The 18,554-nt window shown below is 50.1% G+C and overlaps 1 protein-coding gene across 1 annotated transcript in view; it reads right to left on the bottom strand.

The window, feature by feature from the left end:
- CTNNBL1 (catenin beta like 1) overlaps nt 1-18,554 on the bottom strand; it is a 99,999-nt gene that overhangs the window by 79,234 nt on the left and 2,211 nt on the right. Inside the window, exons 3-4 of the mRNA XM_087928743.1 lie at nt 2,881-3,066; nt 1,812-1,918 (exon numbers count right to left, since the gene is read on the bottom strand). Of these exons, the coding sequence (XP_087784869.1) occupies nt 1,812-1,918; nt 2,881-3,066 (293 nt within the window). The remainder of the gene's footprint in view (nt 1-1,811; nt 1,919-2,880; nt 3,067-18,554) is intronic.

Raw genomic sequence — 18,554 nt, 5'->3', positions numbered from 1 at the left:
AGGAAGGAAGGCTGAGTCAACCTTGAACTAGTTATGATTGGCTTGTTGGTAGTGAGCAGAATTAGCCCTGCAATGCTCCATTCTAACCACTGTGCCATCACGGCCCTTCCTTCCTTCCTTCCTTCCTTCCTTCCTTCCTTCCTTCCTTCCTTCCTTCCCTTCCTTCCTTCCATTTCCTTTCCTCTTTTCCTTTCTTTTCTGTCCTTCTTCTCCCTTCTTTCCTTCCTTCCTTCCTTCCATTTCCTTTCCTCTTTTCCTTTCTTTTCTGTCCTTCTTCTCCCTTCTTTCCTTCCTTCCTTCCTTCCTTCCATTTCCTTTCCTCTTTTCCTTTCTTTTCTATCCTTCTTCTCCCTTCCTTCCTTCCTTCCTTCCTTCCATTTCCTTTCCTCTTTTCCTTTCTTTTCTGTCCTTCTTCTCCCTTCTTTCCTTCCTTCTTTCCTTCCTTCCTTCCTTCCTTCCATTTCCTTTCCTCTTTTCCTTTCTTTTCTGTCCTTCTTCTCCCTTCTTTCCTTCCTTCCTTCCTTCCATTTCCTTTCCTCTTTTCCTTTCTTTTCTGTCCTTCTTCTCCCTTCTTTCCTTCCTTCCTTCCTTCCTTCCATTTCCTTTCCTCTTTTCCTTTCTTTTCTGTCCTTCTTCTCCCTTCTTTCCTTCCTTCCTTCCTTCCTTCGTTCCTTCCTTCCTTCCTTCCTTCCTTCCATTTCCCTTCCTCTTTTCCTTTTTCTGTCTTTCTTCTCCCTTCCCTTCCCTTCCCTTCCCTTCCCTTCCCTTCCCTTCCCTTCCCCTTCCTTCCTCCCTCCCTCCCTTCCTTCCCACTTAGCACATAGACTTATGTACTGCTTCACACTGCCTTTACATCCCTGTCTGAGCGGTTTCTAGTCAGCCTCTTGCCCTCAACAATCAGGGTTCCTATTTTACCAACCACAGAAGGAGGGAAGGCTGGGTCAACCTAGAACCTAGTGAGATTCGAACTGCCAAACGGGTGGCAGCTAGCAGTCAGCAGAAGCAGCCTACAGTACCGCCCTGTAAGCACTGCGCCACCACAGCTCATGACTGAGAACCGCTAGAGCAGCGGGGTCCTCCAAACTTGACAGCTTTAAGACTTGTGGACTTCAACTCCCAGAATTCCTCCTCCAGTCATGTTAGCTCAGGACCTCTGGGAGTTGAAGTCCACAAGTCTTAAACTTGCCAAGTTTGAAGACCCTCGTGATAGATGATAGGCAGATGATATATAGATAGATAGATGGTAGATATGGAGGGAGGGAGGGAGAGAGAAGAGAGACAGATGATAGATAGGTAGGTAATAGATCAGGGGTCTTCAACCTTGACAGCTTTGAGACTTGTGGACTTCAACTCCCAGAATTCCTCCTCCAGCCATGTTAGCTCAGGGATTCTGGGAGTTGAAGTCCACAAGTCTTAAAGCTGTCAAGGTTGAAGGCCCTTGTGATAGATGATAGGCAGATGATATATATATAGATAGATAGATGATAGATAGGTAGGGAGAGAGGGGAGAGAAGAGAGACAGATGATAGATAGGTAGGTAATAGATCAGGGGTCTTCAACCTTGACAGTTTTAAGACTTGTGGACTTCAACTCCCAGAATTCCTCCTCCAGCCATGTTAGCTCAGGATCTCTGGGAGTTGAAGTCCACAAGTCTTAAACTGGCCACGTTTGAAGAGCCTTGAGAACTTCAGCCTCCCTTCTGAGGGGAGAGAAGAGGCACCTCCGTCTCCCTTCGCACCATGAGGACTGGACGCCTTCCGGAGAGCGGCCCCTAGAGAAACAGGCAGGACCACCCCCCCAACCCAACTTACTTCTCGGGGTTGTCCGGGAATTTGATCCGGAGCTCCTGGTTCTTGTAAGACCTCTTCTCAAAGGTGAGGATCATCTTCTTCACGGAGCTTTCGTCCAGAGGTTCCTCCTGCCCAAACACAGCCTCGTTTAAGGAGACAGTCACAGCCCACCTCCGGCACCCACCACAAGCCCAGGTGGAAGAGACTCCCCCACCCCGTGGCCTTGGGACTGTCCGCCTGCTAAAGGGGGTCTCGGATCGGGGGGGGGCCCAACACTGGCAAGTGGCAGCTGGGAGGGTCCCTCATTTTGCCACCCCATTGCTCCCTCCCTCCCCACTGCTGTGTCAGGTAACAATTGGTGGGAGGGGGCTCCTTGGTGCTCCCTGCGCTTGCTAAGAATAGGAATAGAAAATACGGAATTGAATGCATAGGAGAAGAGAAGAGAAGAGGTAGAGTAGAAATAAGAATTAGAATAGAATAGAAATAGAATAGAATTAGAATAGATAATAGGAATAGAATAGGAGTAGGAAGGTCGCAAAAACAACCCCTGTGACCATCGTAAATATCTCCCAAGCATCCGAATGTTGAGCGCATGAGCACAGGGAGATGCTGCAACAGTCGTAAGTGTGAAAAACGGTCAGAAGCCACTTTTTTCAGTGTCGCTGTAGCTTCGAACAGTCACTAAATGAACTGTAAAAACAGTCGTCGTCCCCGCTTTGCAGGAAAAATGCAGGAACTGACAGGAGAGGATTCTACGTTCTGTGACGGGGGGGGTCTCCAACCTCGGCCCCTTGCGGACTTCCAGCTCCCGGAATATCTCAACCCGTAGAAAAGGATTCTGGGAATTGAAGTCCACACGTTGAAGACCCTGAGTCACCAAGGGGCCGAGGCTGGAGGTGCCAGTTCTAAGACTGTTGGAGAAGCCATGGTTTCTGCACTCAAGTGGGGACACCACCACCGTCCCCCCGAAAGCGCTGCCTTGTCTGCGTGGCCCCGGAAGGGAGCAGGTGACCGAAGGGCCCGGGGGAGGGGGGGGTCGGCTACCGGCCAGAGCCAGGAGCCAGGAGCCAGGGCAGGGCGAGACCCTCACCTCTTCCTCCTCCTCCTCGCCTCTTTCGATGATGTGGAGCAGCTTCTTCTTCTCATCTTCCGACTCCTCGGCTGCCGGGGGCTCCTCCTCCCGGTAACGGCCACGCTCCCGAGAGGCGACCGGCTTGTGCCGCGTCTTCAGCTCCTCCTCCTCGTCTTCCCGGGTCCGTTTGGTGCCCCTGTTTGGCTGGGAGGAGGAAACGTGACGTCGGCGGAGACCCCAGCCCAGCCCGCGTGGGCCCCGAAGGAAGAGCAGCACCGGGGGGAGCCAAGGCTTGGCTTGAAAGGGACCCCTGGAGCAAAGAGGGAGGGAGAGGGGATCTGGCTGGGGGAGGGTGGGGGACTCCAGGGGTCCTGCCCACCTGTGCCAGGTGGAGCCTGGAAATGCCGGCGGGGACCAGCCAAGGGGGCCACACAGCCACGTCCCAGAAGGCAAGAGGTCCCCTGTGGGGGTCCCGACTCCCTCTCTTCCCATTATCCCCCCTTTTCTCTTTCTCCCACTTCTCTTTTTCTTCTTTATATTCCCACTCCTTTTTCCTTTCCTTCCTCATTCCCCTCTTTTCCTCCCCTCCTTTTTTACTGCCTCTTTTCCTTCCTTCCTTCCTTCCTACCTTCCTTCCTTCCTTCCTTCCCTCCCTCCCTCACTTTCCTTTCCTTTTTCTTTCCTTCCTGCCTATCTTGCTCCCCTCTCCCTCTTTTCCTTCCTTCCTTCTTCCTCCTTTCCTTTCTCTTCTCTTCCTTTTCCCTATTTCCTACACTTCCTTTTCTTTTTTCCCCCTTCTTTTACTTTCTTTCCCTTCCTTTCTTCCTTCGTCAGGGGCAGCAGCTTGTCCTCCAAGGCCGAAAAGACCTCCCTGCCCCCCACCCTGCAAGAAAAGCTCCACCAACTAATCTGCAACACTGGCACCCTAGAAAAACCAGCCCTTCCTTCCTTCCTTCCTCCCTTCCTTCCTTCCCTTCCTTCCTTTCTTTCCTTCCTTCCTTCCTTCTTTCCTTCCTTCCTTCCATCCATCTTTCCTTCCTTCCTTCCTTCCTTCCATCCTTCCTTCCTTCCTTCCATCCCCTTCCTGCCTGCCTGGTTGGGTTCCTTCTGTTCATCTCTTCCCTCCCCCTCTTCTATCTGTTCTATTCCTTCCTTCCTTTTTACCTTCTTCTGTTCCTTTCCTCCCTCCCTCCCTCCCTCCCTCCCTGTTCTATATCTCCCTTCCCTTTTTTCCTTCCTTCCTTCCTGTTTCAATTTCCTTCCTTCTGTCCATCTGTTCTACTCTTTCCTTTATCTCTTGTATTCCTTCCTTCCTTCCTCCCTTCCCTTCCCTCCATCCTCTTCTCCTTGCAAGTATCAAAACTAAACACCATAAGAGAAAACAAAAAAGCCAGAAAACTCCCTTCAACACTGTTAAAGGACCCACATTCATGTCATAGAAAAGTGGATAGACTAGAACTGTATTTGGTCTCTCTCTCTCTCTCCCTCCTTCTCTCTTTCCCTCTCTCTCTCTTTCTTTTTTTTTGGGTTGGTTTTTGAAAAGGGGGTTCCAAAAAAGGAACCCAGGGGACATTTTGTTCGTGCCACCTCCCCCCCCCCCGGGGCCTGCTTACCTCGATTCTCGGGGACCCAATGAGCCCCCCTCTCTCTGACCCCCCCCCCCGACCTGCAGGCAGGCTCTGCGTGTCCTCCCATCGCCTTCAATCCCCCCATTGAGGGCAAGGAGCCTCTCCCACTGAGCTGAGCATCCAGGCCTCTCACGCAGCCCAGCGCTGGGCCGGAGGAGGAGGGGAAGGGGACGCAGGGCCGGGCCTGACAGAGCCGTTCAGCCCCCAACGACGCTCCAGACAACCAGGTCCCCCCCTGCCTACGTCCAAGGAACCCCGGTCGTGCCTGGGATAGGAGGGTCCTCACATGCCCTTAGGCGTCCCTCTATGCCCTTATATATATCTTAGGTGTCTTTATCTGGAGACTAAAACTTAAGATGAATGGAATTGCAGGAACTGGGCCTGGCCAGTCGAGGGAAGAAGAGAAGGACCAGGGGAGACAGGAGAGCAGCCTTCCAGTATTTGAGGGGCTGCCCCAGAGAGGAGGAGGAAGGGGGTCAAGCTATTTTCCAAGGCATCTTTGAAGGCCAGACAAGGAATAATGGATGGAAACTGAACAAGGAGAGATTCAACCTGGAAATAAGGAGAGATTTTTCTGACAGTGAGAACAATCAACCCATGGAACAGAAGTTGCCCTTGGAAATTGTGGGAGCTTCGTCACTGGAGGCTTCCAAGAAGAGATTAGACTGTCATCTGTCAGAAATGGTGTAGGGTTTCCTGCTTGGGCAGGGGGTTGGACTAGATGACCCACAAGGTCCTTCCCAATTCTGTTTATCTGTTATAGAATAGAATAACAGAGTTGGAAGGGGCCTTGGAGGTCTTCTAGTCCAACCCCCTGCTTAGGCAGGAAACTCTACACCACTTCAGACCAAAGGTTATCCAACCTCTTCGGATGTTATGTCCCTACGTGTCCTTATGCGTCCCTAGAAGTCCTTGTGGGCCTTAAATGTGTCCTTGAAAAGACAAGGGCACCTGTTGGAACTTCTCCAGAGGGCTACTAAGCCATTGGCCACACATCCAGGACAGCCTAAATCCAATGACCTCACAGGCAGTCTTTGACTTATGACCACGTTTGACCCCCAACATTTCCACGGCTAAGCCGAGCGCGAATGGAATTTCATTTTAATGGACACCGGTTAGCGTCCATTCCAAGTGACCCTAAAGTTATTCTACTCTACAATCTGCCCTCCCCCCTCCCTGCTGGACCCCCCCGCCCCTCCCATGTGGACCGCGAAGCGAAGCTGGCTTTTGACGGTTCTCCCAACGGAGCCTCTTTGCATCCGGCGTATTTTCAAAACAGCTTGCTCCGTTCGTGATTTGCATATCCCGCAACACAGTGTGTGTGTGTGTGTGTTTGTGTGTGTGTAAGTATGTGTGTGTGTATTCACCCCCTCCCTTTGGAGGTGTGGAGAGGTGATTTACAAACCGTGCCATAAAATAAGATCAGTGCTCGGTGGGCATCCTTTGCCGGATTGCCTCCCGGTGCACGGCTCACCAACCGCCCTGCCTCCAAAAGGGTCCCTTTGAAGAGGCTCCTTCCAGCAAAATAAAAAATTTAAAATCTGGAGTTGCAAGCTCGGGTAAACTCCAGCCTCATCAGCCCGACGCAGCAGGGCTGAATCTGGGAGGAGGGCGGCGCGAGGGACTCGGGCGGGAATTAACGCACTTGCCTTAATCTTGTTTAAGAAGATGCCGGCTGCAAAAGCAAATAAACCCGGTTACTATGGTGCCGGGAAGCCGTGCGTTGCAGGAGGATGAAAGCGGGGGAGAGGAGCGGGGGTAGAGGAAGGGGCTTTGTGGAGGCCAGCAGGCAAAATCTTCAGCCGTCGAAGGAGAAGAGCCACCGATGAAGGTCCCGGTTTGGAAGTCCCAAGTAGGGCCTGGTCTACTCCAAGGCAGCCTTTTCATCCTTGGGGGATCCCCTGGGTAGAAGAAGGCCCCGCTCCTCCTCCCAGACCCAGACTGGCCAGCACCCCCATCCTCACCCCCACCCCCTTAGAAGGAGGAAGCCGCCTGGGCTCCTGCAATTTCGGAAACAGGAAAGTTAAGGTGAAGGAGTTTCATCCCTGGAGGCTTTCAAGAAGAGGCTGCACTGCCTTCGGTCAGAAATGGGGCAGGGCAGGGATGGCAAACCTCTCCGGCAATGCGTGACCAAAGCAGAACGTGTGTGTGTGTGCGCATGCGCGCGCATATGAGCACGCCGGAGTGCCAGAAAACCGAAGACCAACTAGCCGGGGCACGCATAGCTGTTTTTCTGGGTCACTTTTGGCCATTTTCAGCCCATTTTTCGAGCCGTTATTGGCCTGAAAACAGCCCCAAAACATGGCCGCTTTGGGTATGTTTTCAGGCCGTTTTTCCAAGCCAAAAATGCCCCCCCAAAGACTCAGAAAACAGCCTGGAAAATGTGCCATCACCGGTCTAGGATCGCCTACTTTGGGGTGGTGGTGGTGGGGGGTTCGACTAGATGACCTGCAAGGTCCCTTCCGTCTCTTGTCGATCTGTTACAAGATGCTGGCTGCTGGCCTGCTGGGAGGGAGATTCATTGGCCCCTGGCCAGGGAAGGCATTTTTGCAGGCATGGGGAGCGCAGGAGGGGGAACCCTCGGTGGGAGGCAAGGAAAGAGGGGGGGCCCCTTCGTTTCTGGCACCCCCAAAATAGAGGGGATGGTGAGGGGGCTGCCTGGTGCTCTGGGAAGCGGATGGTTTTCCTGCAGACGTTTCTGCTGCCCAACTTAGGTGGGTGCCCTGATGACGTGGCCTAGTTTGGGTATGTCTGCAAGAAAACGTCAACGCTCAGAGACCACCAGAGTCTTCCTCCTCTCCACAACCCCCGTTCCTTCCTAGCCCTGATGATGTCCCCTAGTCGGGTCGTGAAACGTCTGCCAGAAAACCCCAGGATTCTCTTTCTCTCTGAGGAAGTTGAGCGGCTACAAAAAGGCAAAACATAAATAAATCAACCAACAGGCTCGGGGAGCCCCGAGGACCCCCCAGTCTTCCTCCTCCTCCTCCTCCTCCTCTCCACAAGCCCTACTCTAAGCACTGATGATGACGTTCCCTACTTGGGTCGTGAAATGGCTGCCATAAAGCTCAGAGAGCCCCAAGGACGCCATCATTCCACTCCGGACCACAAATACCCTCTTTTATTGGACCAGCAATTTTTTCCCTCTTCAGAAAACTTGGCTTGGGAGAGGGGGAGTAACGGGGAGGAGGCCCCACCCGGCAAAAGATTGGATTTACAGGAGGCAGAGGTAGCTTTACAAAACAGATGAGGTCTGCTAGCTCAAGCGCCAGCGGACCAGAAGGCCACGAAATGCTGGTGTTTTGGGCCGCCCAGCCCCAAGGGGAGGAGAGGTTAGAGGAGTGGAGGCGAAAACCTATCAAGAACGGCTGCAGGGATTGAAAAGAAGAACTAGGGGGGTCTACCAATATCTCAGGGGCCGCCACAAAGGAGTGGGGGTCAGGCTAAGGCTGGGTGGCCACCTGTCTGAAATGGTACAGGGTCTCTAGCAGTGGGGTTAGACTAGAGGACCTCCAAGGTCCCTTCCAGCTGAATGATTGATGGAATAAAAATGGTGATACCGAACTACAACAGAGGGATAGAATCAAGATCATGAGAAGTATTAGTTCCACTCTATAAAACCTTAGTAAGACCACACCTAGAGTCCTGCATCCGGTTTTGGTCACCACACTATAAAAAAAGAGATTTGAGACTCTAGAAAAAGTGCAGAGAAGAGCAACCAGGATGATGAGGGGACTGGAGGCTAAAACATACGACGAACGGTTGCAGGAACCGGGCCTGGCTAATCTAGGGAAGAGAAGGACCAGGGGAGACATGAAAGAGGTTTTCTAATATTTGAGGGGCTGCCACAGAGAGGAGGAGAAAGAGGGTCAAGCTATTTTCCAAAGCACCTGAAGGCCAGACAAGGAACAATGGACGGAAACTGATCCAAGCAGAGATTCAACCTGGAAATAAGGAGAAACTTCTTAACAGTGAGACCAATGAACCAGTGGAACTGCCTGCCACCAGAAGTTGTGGCTGCTCCACCCCTGGGGGCTTTTAAGAAGCAACCGGACAGCCATTTGTCAGGGAATTGTACGCTGTCTGCTGCTTGAGCAGTGGGCTGGACTAGAGGACCTCGAAGGTCCCTTCCGGCTCTATCCCGATTTGACCACTGGTCCTGGGGACCGACTCAGATTGGATCCTGGAAGAGAAGCCCCTGAACTAGCTAGGTGGGCTATGACCCCCGGATGTCACCAGAAAGCCAGGGGGCTACAATCTTTAACCGTCGTCGGCTCAGGCCATCCGCCAGGGCTCCCTCTGGAACTGCCAAGGGGATGGATTTTTGGCCCCTCGGGACAGCACCAGGTGTGGCAGGCAGGATCGTTGTGTTTTCTGCTGCTTCTCCGCCCCCCATTTACCTCCTCCCATCAATACTCAGGGCTGAACTCGGAGGCAGGTTGCCCAGAGGCCGGGCGGAGCCACGGCTGGCACGGAGGCTGTTTGATCAGGCAGAGCCCAGACTCAATGTTTGGAGAAGGGAGATCGGAAGGAAAAAGCGATTACGGAGAGAAGAGGAGGAGGAGGAGGAGGAAGAAAAAGAGGAAAAGGAGGAGCAGGAAGAGGAGGAGGAGGAGGAAGAAAAAGAGGAGGAAAAGGAGAAAGAGGAGGAGAAAGAGGAAAAGAGGAAGAAGAAAAAGAGGAAGAGAGAGCAGAAGAGGAGGAAGAGGAGGAGGAGGAGGAAGAAAAAGAGGAAAAGGAGGAGGAGGAAGAGGAGCAGGAGGGAAGAGGACGAGGAGGAGGAAGAAAAAGAGGAGGAAATGGAGAAAGAGGAGGAGAAAGAGGAAAAGAGGAAGAAGAAGAAAAAGATGAAAAGGAGGAGGAGGAAGAGCAGAAGAGGAGGAGGAGGAGGAGGAAGGAGGTGGAAGAAAAAGAGGAAAAGGAGGAGCAGGAAGAGGAGGAGGAGGAGGAAGAAAAAGAGGAGGAAAAGGAGAAAGAGGAGGAGAAAGAGGAAAAGAGGAAGAAGAAAAGAGGAAGAGAGAGCAGAAGAGGAGGAAGAGGAGGAGGAGGAGGAAGAAAAAGAGGAAAAGGAGGAGGAGGAAGAGGAGCAGGAGGGAAGAGGAGGAGGAGGAGGAGGAAGAAAAAAGAGGAGGAAAAGGAGAAAGAGGAGGAGAGAAAGAGGAAAGAGGAAGAAGAAAAAGAGGAAGAGAGAGCAGAAGAGGAAGAGGAGGAGGAGGAGGAAGAAAAAGAGGAAAAGGAGGAGGAGGAAGAGGAGCAGGAGGGAAGAGGAGGAGGAGGAGGAAGAAAAAGAGGAGGAAAAGGAGAAAGGAGGAGAAAGAGGAAAAGAGGAAGAGGAAGAAGAAAAAGAGGAAAAGGAGGAGGAGGAAGAGCAGAAAGGAGGAGGAGGAGGAGGAAGGAGGAGGAAGAAAAAGAGGAAAAGGAGGAGCAGGAAGAGGAGGAGGAGGAGGAAGAAAAAGGAGGAAAAGGAGAAAGAGGAGGAGAAAGAGGAAAAGAGGAAGAAGAAAAAGAGGAAGAGAGAGAGAGAAGAGGAGGAAGAGGAGGAGGAGGAGGAAGAAAAAGAGGAAAAGGAGGAGGAGGAAGAGGAGCAGGAGGGAAGAGGAGGAGGAGGAAAGAAAAAGAGGAGGAAAAGGAGAAAGGAGGAGAAAGAGGAAAAGAGGAAGAGGAAGAAGAAAAAGAGGAAAAGGAGGAGGAGGAAGAGCAGAAGAGGAGGAGGAGGAGGAAGGAGGAGGAAGAAAAAGAGGAAAAGGAGGAGCAGGAAGAGGAGGAGGAGGAGGAAGAAAAAGAGGAGGAAAAGGAGAAAGAGGAGGAGAAAGAGGAAAAGAGGAAGAAGAAAAAGAGAAGAGAGAGCAGAAGAGGAGGAAGAGGAGGAGGAGGAGGAAGAAAAAGAGGAAAAGGAGGAGGAGGAAGAGGAGCAGGAGGGAAGAGGAGGAGGAGGAGGAAGAAAAAGAGGAGGAAATGGAGAAAGAGGAGGAGAAAGAGGAAAAGAGGAAGAAGAAGAAAAAGATGAAAAGGAGGAGGAGGAAGAGCAGAAGAGGAGGAGGAGGAGGAGAAGGAGGAGGAGGGAAGAGAAGGAGGAGGAGGAAGAAAAAGAGGAGGAAGAGGAGAAAGACGACAAGGGGAAGAGGAGGAGGAAGATGATGACTGTGGGCTCCTTGGTGCTCTCCGAGCTTGGCTGTTTTCTTGCAGACATTTCATGACCCAACTAGGGAACGTCATCCGTGCGAGAAGGGATTGCAAATCCACCAGAAATCCTCCCTCCAGCCAGCTCCCTCCTCCGACCAGCCCTGTCTTGCAGGGACAGCAAATCCCAGCGACCAGCCAGGGGATCGGATGCAGGGCAGTAAATCCGTTTCCAAGCGAGAAGCTTTGAGAGGCGGCAGCTCTTGTGAAAGGAAGGTTTCCTCCCCCCCCCCACCCCCACACCCTGATTCTAGGCTAGGACCAACAGGAGGCCAGAGAGACCGGAAAGAGGCCTGAATAAAGGAAATCTCCCCCACCCCAAATCCCCTCGCTGCAGGAGCCTTTCATTTCCAAAGCGGGTAGAAAAAAATATGAGGAAAATCAATTTTCGTTTTCCATACAAACGGCGGGTGGGGGGGGGGCAGAAATGAGGGCGATGAAATACGGCGCAGTCTTACATTTCGGGATGTCTTCCCTGCCATATGCAAATTATATCAGAAGTACTTAGAATTAAACGAGAGGGCAATCAATAATGGCAAAAGCACCTTGTCCAAAACGGGGGAAAAAAAAGTCCTAAAGAAACAATGAAAGGTGAAAAATGAATGTTTTCCCTCGAAATTAGAAGCGGTTGAAAAGACACCAGTAGAAGAAAATATTCGTAGCTCAGGATTGAACTGGAGTCCCTGAGCTGAGTTGTTTTCTTGTAGGCGTTTCATGACCCAGCTAAGTAACATCATCAGTGCTAGGAGGAGGAGGAGGAGGAGGAGGAGGAGGAGGAGGAGGAGGAGGAGGAGGAGGAGGAGGAGGAAAAAAAGAGGAAAAGAAGGAGACGAAGAATAAGAGAGGAGGAGGAGGAGGAGGAGGAGGAAAAAAAGAAGAGGAGGAGAAGAAGGAGATGAAGAAGAAGAGGAGGAAGAGGAGGAGGACTGAGGTCCTTGGTGCTCTCTGAGCTTGGCTGTTTTCTTGCAGACATTTCATGACCCAACTAGGGAACATCATCAGTGCTACAAGGGGGGTGCATTGGTCTTGTTTGTTTTCTTTCTAGGATTGATGATGTTACCTAGTGGGGTCATGAAAGGTTTTGCAAGAAAACAAGCAAGGACCCCTCCCTTCAACCCTGAAGCACCAACATTTTTTTTTTCTGGTTAAGGTGGGATTTGAACTCACCGTCTCCCAATTTCTAGCCTGGTACCTTAACTACTTGACCAGAAGTCTCCAATCTTCACCTTGTCCAACCGTGGCTACTTTAAGACTTGGGGGGGCTTCGATTCCCAGGCTGCCTCAGCCGGCATTTGCTACCTCGGGGATTCTGGGAACTTGGAAACTTGCAAACTTACCCATTTGGGAAACCATGGTTTAAAGGTGGCTCTCCGGGCAACCCCAGCTGGCTTCGCTTTTGCTAACAAACAGACCTGTCCCAGGTACTCCTAGCCGGGCCCAGGTTCCCGGGATGCCCGAATGGAAGGAATTGGTTGGAAATCATTGCAGCCCCACATGCCTTTTAAGGGACAATTCCCCCTCCGCCAACAATGCTGGCTAAGGCTTAAACCAGCTTGGAGTTTGTTTGTTTTTTGCCTCCCCTCCTGAAATGCAGGTGACAAATCGGCGTTTGCGAGCATCTGACTCCCGGCTGCGGGCGAAGAAATGGATCAGAACGCAGTTATAAAAACATTAGCTAGATTTAGGGAGGCTGCCTTTGGCGGGAAAGAAACGGGCCGAAGGGAACGAGAGGCGGTTCCTGGCACATCGGCAGGAAAGGCGGCCCAGGTGGGGGTAGCCTGAAGACCCCACAGGCTGTGCACCTCTGTGTGTGTGTGTGTGTGTGTGTGTGTGTGTGTGTGTGCCACAAACACTGCAGTCTCACAAAAGCGTTCCGGGTGAGAGGGGGGGGGGTTATTTCAGGCAAAGGACTAACCTGCTAAGTAAACTGGAACAGCCCGGAGTTGCTTAAGACGCGGAAGCCGTAAACTGTGATTTGTGGACCACAACGGCCTGCTTCACCCCACAGGCTAAGCCAAGGCCAAGATACACAGAAGTGGAACCCTGGGGGCTCTGGGAGTTGGGTTGTTGTCCTTGCAGAGGTTTCATGACCCAGCTAGGAAGCGTCATCGTCAGCACCTTCATCAATGCTGGTTTGCAAAACCCCGCGCCCCTTCTAACACTGATGATGTTCCCTAGTGAGGTCATGAAACGTCTCCAAGGAAATCACCCAGCTCAGAGAGCACCAAGGACCTCCCAGTCCTCCTCTTCCTCCTCCTCTTCTTCCTCCTCCTCCTCCAAATCTCCTTCCTTCTAACACTGATGATGTTCTGTAATTGGGTCATGAAACATCTGCACGAAAACAACCAAGCTCAGAGGGCATCGGGGATTTCACAGTCCTTTTCCTCCTCCTCCTCCTCTTCTCTCCAAACCCCCTTCCTCTTAGCACTGATGACGTTCCCTAGTTGGGTAATTAAACACCGAAAAGAAAACCACCCAGTTCAGAGAGCACCATGGAACCCCACAGTCCTCTTCCTCGCCCTCCTCTCTCCAAACTCCTTCCCTTCAAGCACGGTGATGACGTTGCCTAGTTGGGTCAGGAAGCGTCTAAAAGAAAATCCCAAACTCAAAGAGTACCAAAGACCTCCGCCCAGAGAACACCAAGAACCGCAGGATTCAATCCTGAGCTACAAATATTCTGCTCCGGTTCCATCGGATACAGCAATTTCTTTTGAAACTCTTAGAAACACCAATCCTGGAGGATAATTCACCTTGGCAAATTGCGAAAAAGCCATTCTAAAAATTAGCTCCTCTTCCCTGCTGCATTATGTAATAAAATTGCAACTTTCCCCAATTCTGCGGCTGAAGAATCTCTTCAGCAACGGGTTGGGGGAGCACTTTGCCCCCTTAATCAATGCTTCTGGTCCAATAATGGCAGCCAGTTTGGATGATCTGAAAAGGAGACTGGTCAGTTTCACGACGAATCAGGCTGGCAAAGGAACTGGGGAAACTACCGAACGATTTTTCACCATTGCATCTCCTGTCTATATTCCCCTCAGGCATATAAATTGTTGCAATAAAATCAATTCGATTCTCATTTGTTTTCAGAAAATACCAGGAGGCTCAAGGGCAGCTTCTATTACAGCCAGGCTGGCATTTCAAACGCGAAAAATTGGCCAAATAAAGACAAAAGGCTTTGCGGGGGGGAAAGAGAAAAAAAAAAAAAAACCTCTACAAAACGGACAAATCGCTCATCATAAATTACTGATATTCATACTGGATGTGTCTTCTCCGACAGATGAACCCTTCTCTGCGCAAATATCACACTGGACGGCAATACAGAATGTGCAATTTATGATGCCGGCGTTTGGAGGAGTGATTCCCGAGATATTCCCACATAATTAACATCCTGGGTACTTCTAGATGCTCTCTTTTATCTTGGCGGGAATCCAGCCGCGATGCTCGAAGGAGGGCAAGAAGCAATCGCGTGCAAGAAAAGGACAAGGGACGCCACAAAGACCCGTGTTCTAAATTAGCAATTGATTTTTATCTGTCCAGCAGGGGGGAATTAAAAAAAGAAATGACACGCCGCTATATTTTAGCTGAACTTGCTTTCCCTTCATAAGAGGAATGTAATTATTATAGATAATTAGAACAAGCGGAACACGAGAGAAAGACATTTGCTCAGCCGTTCCAAGTTATTGCCGGGATTAAACGAGGGAGACCTTTGGCTCCAGCGAAAAGGACTGAGAGCAAACAGAGAGTCATTTCCAACAAGAGAGGCGGAAAAGCCGAACAAGATCAAATATGTCCATAATTCAAATATGTCCACAATCATCAAATAGACACCCCTCGCCTCCTAGCGCTCCCATTTTCAAGGCTTTACAACGCAGGCGGTCCTGGGCTTACGGACACAATTGAGCTCAACTGTTGTTAAGTGAGACAGTTGTTAAAGTGAGTTTTGTCCCCCCCTCGTTTCACGACTTTTCTTGCCACGGCTGTTAAGTGAATCGCTGAAGCTGGTCGCACAGTTGTTAAGTGGGTCTGGATCCCCCACCCGACGTTGCTGGTCGCAGAAGGGGATGACGTGACCCTGGGACACTGCAACCGTCGTAACTACGAGTCAGCTGCCGAGAACCTGGATTCTGATCCCGTGACCACGGGGAGGCTGCAATCATCGTGAGCCTCTATGAAGATTCTCAGTCTTCCAAGTGCTTTTTTTTTTTCTTTCTTTCAGGAGGCAAGTGAACTTTCTGGTTTTTCATTGAAGACGTTTCACTTCCCGTACCAGAAGCCTCTTCATCTCGGACAGGATAATGGAGAAAGGAAAGATTTGTGCTCCTTGCAGACAGCTGGTCCCTTGCATCCTTTCAGAGGGTCGCTGAGGCCACCTGGAGCTTTCTCGGGGTCCTCGGGGGTCACCTGAGGGGTGCAAATAGGCGTGGAGCCTTCTCCGCACCCATATGCATGAAAACATCTGCACAAAACATCCAGGAGCCAAGGAAGTTCCACACCCAATTTGCACCATTCAGGACACAGAGAAACCCCCAAGCGGCCTCAGCGACCCTCGAAAAGGGTGCAAATGACCGGCTCTCAGCAAGGAGCATAAATCCTTCCCTTCCCCACCATCCAGTCAGAGTTGAAGAAGCTTCTGGGATGAGGAGCGAAACCTCTTCAAAAGAAAAAAAGAAACAAACAGAAAGTCCAGTTGCTTCCTGAGAAAGCTCCTTTGGGACAAGTGTTGTTCAGTGTGAAAAATAGTCAACAATTACGTTTTTCAGTGCCATTGCAGGTTCAAATGGTCACTAAACGAACTAAATCAAGAACTACCCCGTATCTCCTCCCGCTTCCATTTTCAAGGCCTGGAAAGATGAAGTAGAGAGCAGGAAAACTCTGTACAGGAAGTCCTCCATTTACAACAGTTCATTTAGTAACGGTTGAAAGGTACAACGGCACTCAAAATAATGACTTATGGCCCTTTTTCACACTTACCCCCACCGCACCATCTCCCTGGTCATGTGATTTACATTCAGGTGCTTGACAAACGACTCACATTTATGACGGTTGCAAGTGTCCCGCGGGGGGTGGGATCCCCTTTGGAAACCATCTGACAAGCAAACTCAAGGGGAGAGCCAGATTCACTTAACAACCGTGAGACTCACTTAACAGCAGTGATTCTCTTAACAAGTTTAGCGAGAAAAGCCATCCAATGGGGCAACACTCACTTAACAAATTTCCCACTTAACACGATAAATGAATGAATGAATTCTTTTTATTGGCCAAGTGTGGTTGGACACACAGGAAATTTATCTTGGTGCAAATCCTCTCAGTGTCCATAAAAGAAAAGAGACATTTGCCAAGAGTCCAGAATCATCAGGTGCAACACTTAATGATAGTCATAGGGTAGACCCAACTAGAGAACATCATCAGTTGTAGAAGGAGTGGGGTTTGCGGGGAGGAGGAGGAAGAGGAGGAAGAGGACGAAGACTGTGGGGTCTTTAGTGCTCTTTGAATTTGTTTTCTTGCAGACATTTTATTACCCAACTAGGCAACGTCATCAAGGCTGGAAGGTTTGTGGGGAGGAGGAAGAGGAAGAGGATTGAGGGGTCCTTGATGCTCACTGAGCTTGGTTGTTTTCTTGCAGATAGATAGATAGATAGATAGATAGATAGATAGATGATAGATAGATAGATAGATAGATAGATAGATAGACAGACACATATACATATATGTGTATATATACATATATGTGTATATATACATATATATATATATATATATATTTGTGGATCTTTGGTTGTTGGGTTTCTCCCGCGTAAGATTGAGTATCTAGGCAACGTTTGATGAAGTCTCATTCATCATCTTCAGGCTTCTGTCTTCGGCTCTTGCTTCTCAGAGTGAATTCTCAGAGTCACTCTGAGAAGCAAGAGCCGAGACAGAAGCCTGAAGATGATGAATGAGACTTCATCGAAACATTGCCTAGATACTTCAATCTTACGCGGAGAAACCCAACAACCAAAGATCCACATACAAATACCATGAGAACCTCAGAAAACAAATATATATATTTATATATATATTTATAGAGAGAGAGAGAGATGGAGATGGATGGAAGGAAGGAAGGAAGGAAGGAAGGAAGGAAGGAAGGAAGGAAGGAAGGAAGGAAGGAAGGAAGGAAGAAAGAAAGAAAGAAAGAAAGAAAGAAAGAAAGAAAGAAAGAAAGAAAGAAAGAAAGAAAGAAAGAAAGAAAGAAAGAAAGAATTCTTTATTGGCCAGGTGTGATTGGACATACAAGGAATTTGTCTTGGTGCAAATGCTCTCAGTGTACATAAAAACATTTGTCAAGAGTGAAGCATCATCAGGTACAACATTTAGTAATAGTCATAGGGCACAATAAGCAATCAAATCATACTAGGAAACAGTCAATATAAATTGTAAGGATACAAGCGACAAAGTTACAGTCATAGAGTCACAAGTGGGAGGAGATGGGCGATAAGGAGGGATGAGAAGTTTATTGGTAATAGTAGTGCAGATTTTGTAAATAGTTGGGACAGCGTTGAGGGAATAATTTGTTTAGCAGAGTGATGGCTTTTGGGAAAAAAACCGTCCTTGTGTCTAGTTGTTCTGGTGTGCAGGGCTCTACAGCGTCGTTTTGAGGGTGGGAGCTGAAACAGTTTATATATCCGGGATGTGAGGAGTCTGTAAATATTTTCACAGCCCTCTTTCTGACTCCCGCAGCATACAGGTCCTCCATTGCAGGCGTTAAGTTGAGGGCTCCCTGTATGACAGAAGCCCCCTGTGTGACTTAGTCCTGGTAAACTAAACCCATTCAACATGCGTAACAACTCCACAATCAGGTGTCTCTTTATGTACTCTGGTGTGTATGTGTATGTGTGTTTGTGTGTGTGTGTGTGTGTGCGTGTGCGTGCATACAAGAAGGTGGATGGGCCCACTTGCAAAGGAGCGGGGCCTTCTTTCCTACCTTCTTATCCGAAGGGAACAGGGGGTGAAACGGGGGGGGGGGAGGGCGATACCTCCCTACTCCTCACAGGGGTTGGGGGACGCAGGGAGGCCTTGACTCCTGTAGGCCTCCCACCTCTGCCAAGAGAGGCAGCTTCTCTTAGGGGTCCTGGGAAGAGAGCTAAAAACCTATGAACAAGGAGCCCCAGTGCCCCCTTGCACTGGGGATGTTACCTAGCGGGGTCAGGAAACGTCTGCCGGAAAACAACCAACCTCAAGAGAGCACTGAAGAGCCACAGGACTCCTCCTCCTCTCTACAAACCTCCCTGATGATGCTATCAAGTAGGGTCAGGAAACGTCTGCAATCAAACGATCAAGCTTCCTCTCCCCGAGACTTTCTTCTTTCTGGCACTGAGGATGTTTGCTATTTGGATCATAAAAAAATGAAAAATGAAAAAGCCCCAATCAAGGAGAGGAGGAACCTGGAACTGAGAAGAAACTGCCCAACAAGGAGGACAAGGAATCCGGGGGATGACGGGCCTTCAGAAGTCGTGGCTGCTCCGTCCCTGGAGGATTTTTTAAACAAGAGCTGGACCCCCATCTGTCTGGAAGGGTATAGGGTTTCCTGCCTGACCAGCGGGCTGGACTAGAAGACCTCCAAGGTCCCTTCCAGCTGTGTTCTGGTTTTTCTATTTCTATTACTCCCGATTATCCCCATCCAAAGACCACATATAGTTGTCATCCTTCTCCCCTAACTTCCCCCCTCCCTTCTAGCACTGATGATGTTCCCTAGTTGGGTCATGAAAGGTCTGCAAGGAAACAGACAAGCTCAGAGAGCACCCAGGACCCCACAGTCCGTCCTTCCTTCCTTCCTTCCTTCCTTCCTTTTTCCTCCTCTCCCCTCCCTTCTAACACTGATGATGTTCCCTAGTTGGGTCATGAAAGGTC

This window comes from Pseudonaja textilis, chromosome 3 (assembly GCF_049901715.1).
Source record: "Pseudonaja textilis isolate UNSWEBS1 chromosome 3, rPseTex1.2, whole genome shotgun sequence".
Lineage (NCBI taxonomy): Eukaryota > Metazoa > Chordata > Lepidosauria > Squamata > Elapidae > Pseudonaja > Pseudonaja textilis.
Note: the sequence above shows the minus strand (reverse complement) of the source record. Positions and strands in the feature narration are given on the sequence as shown.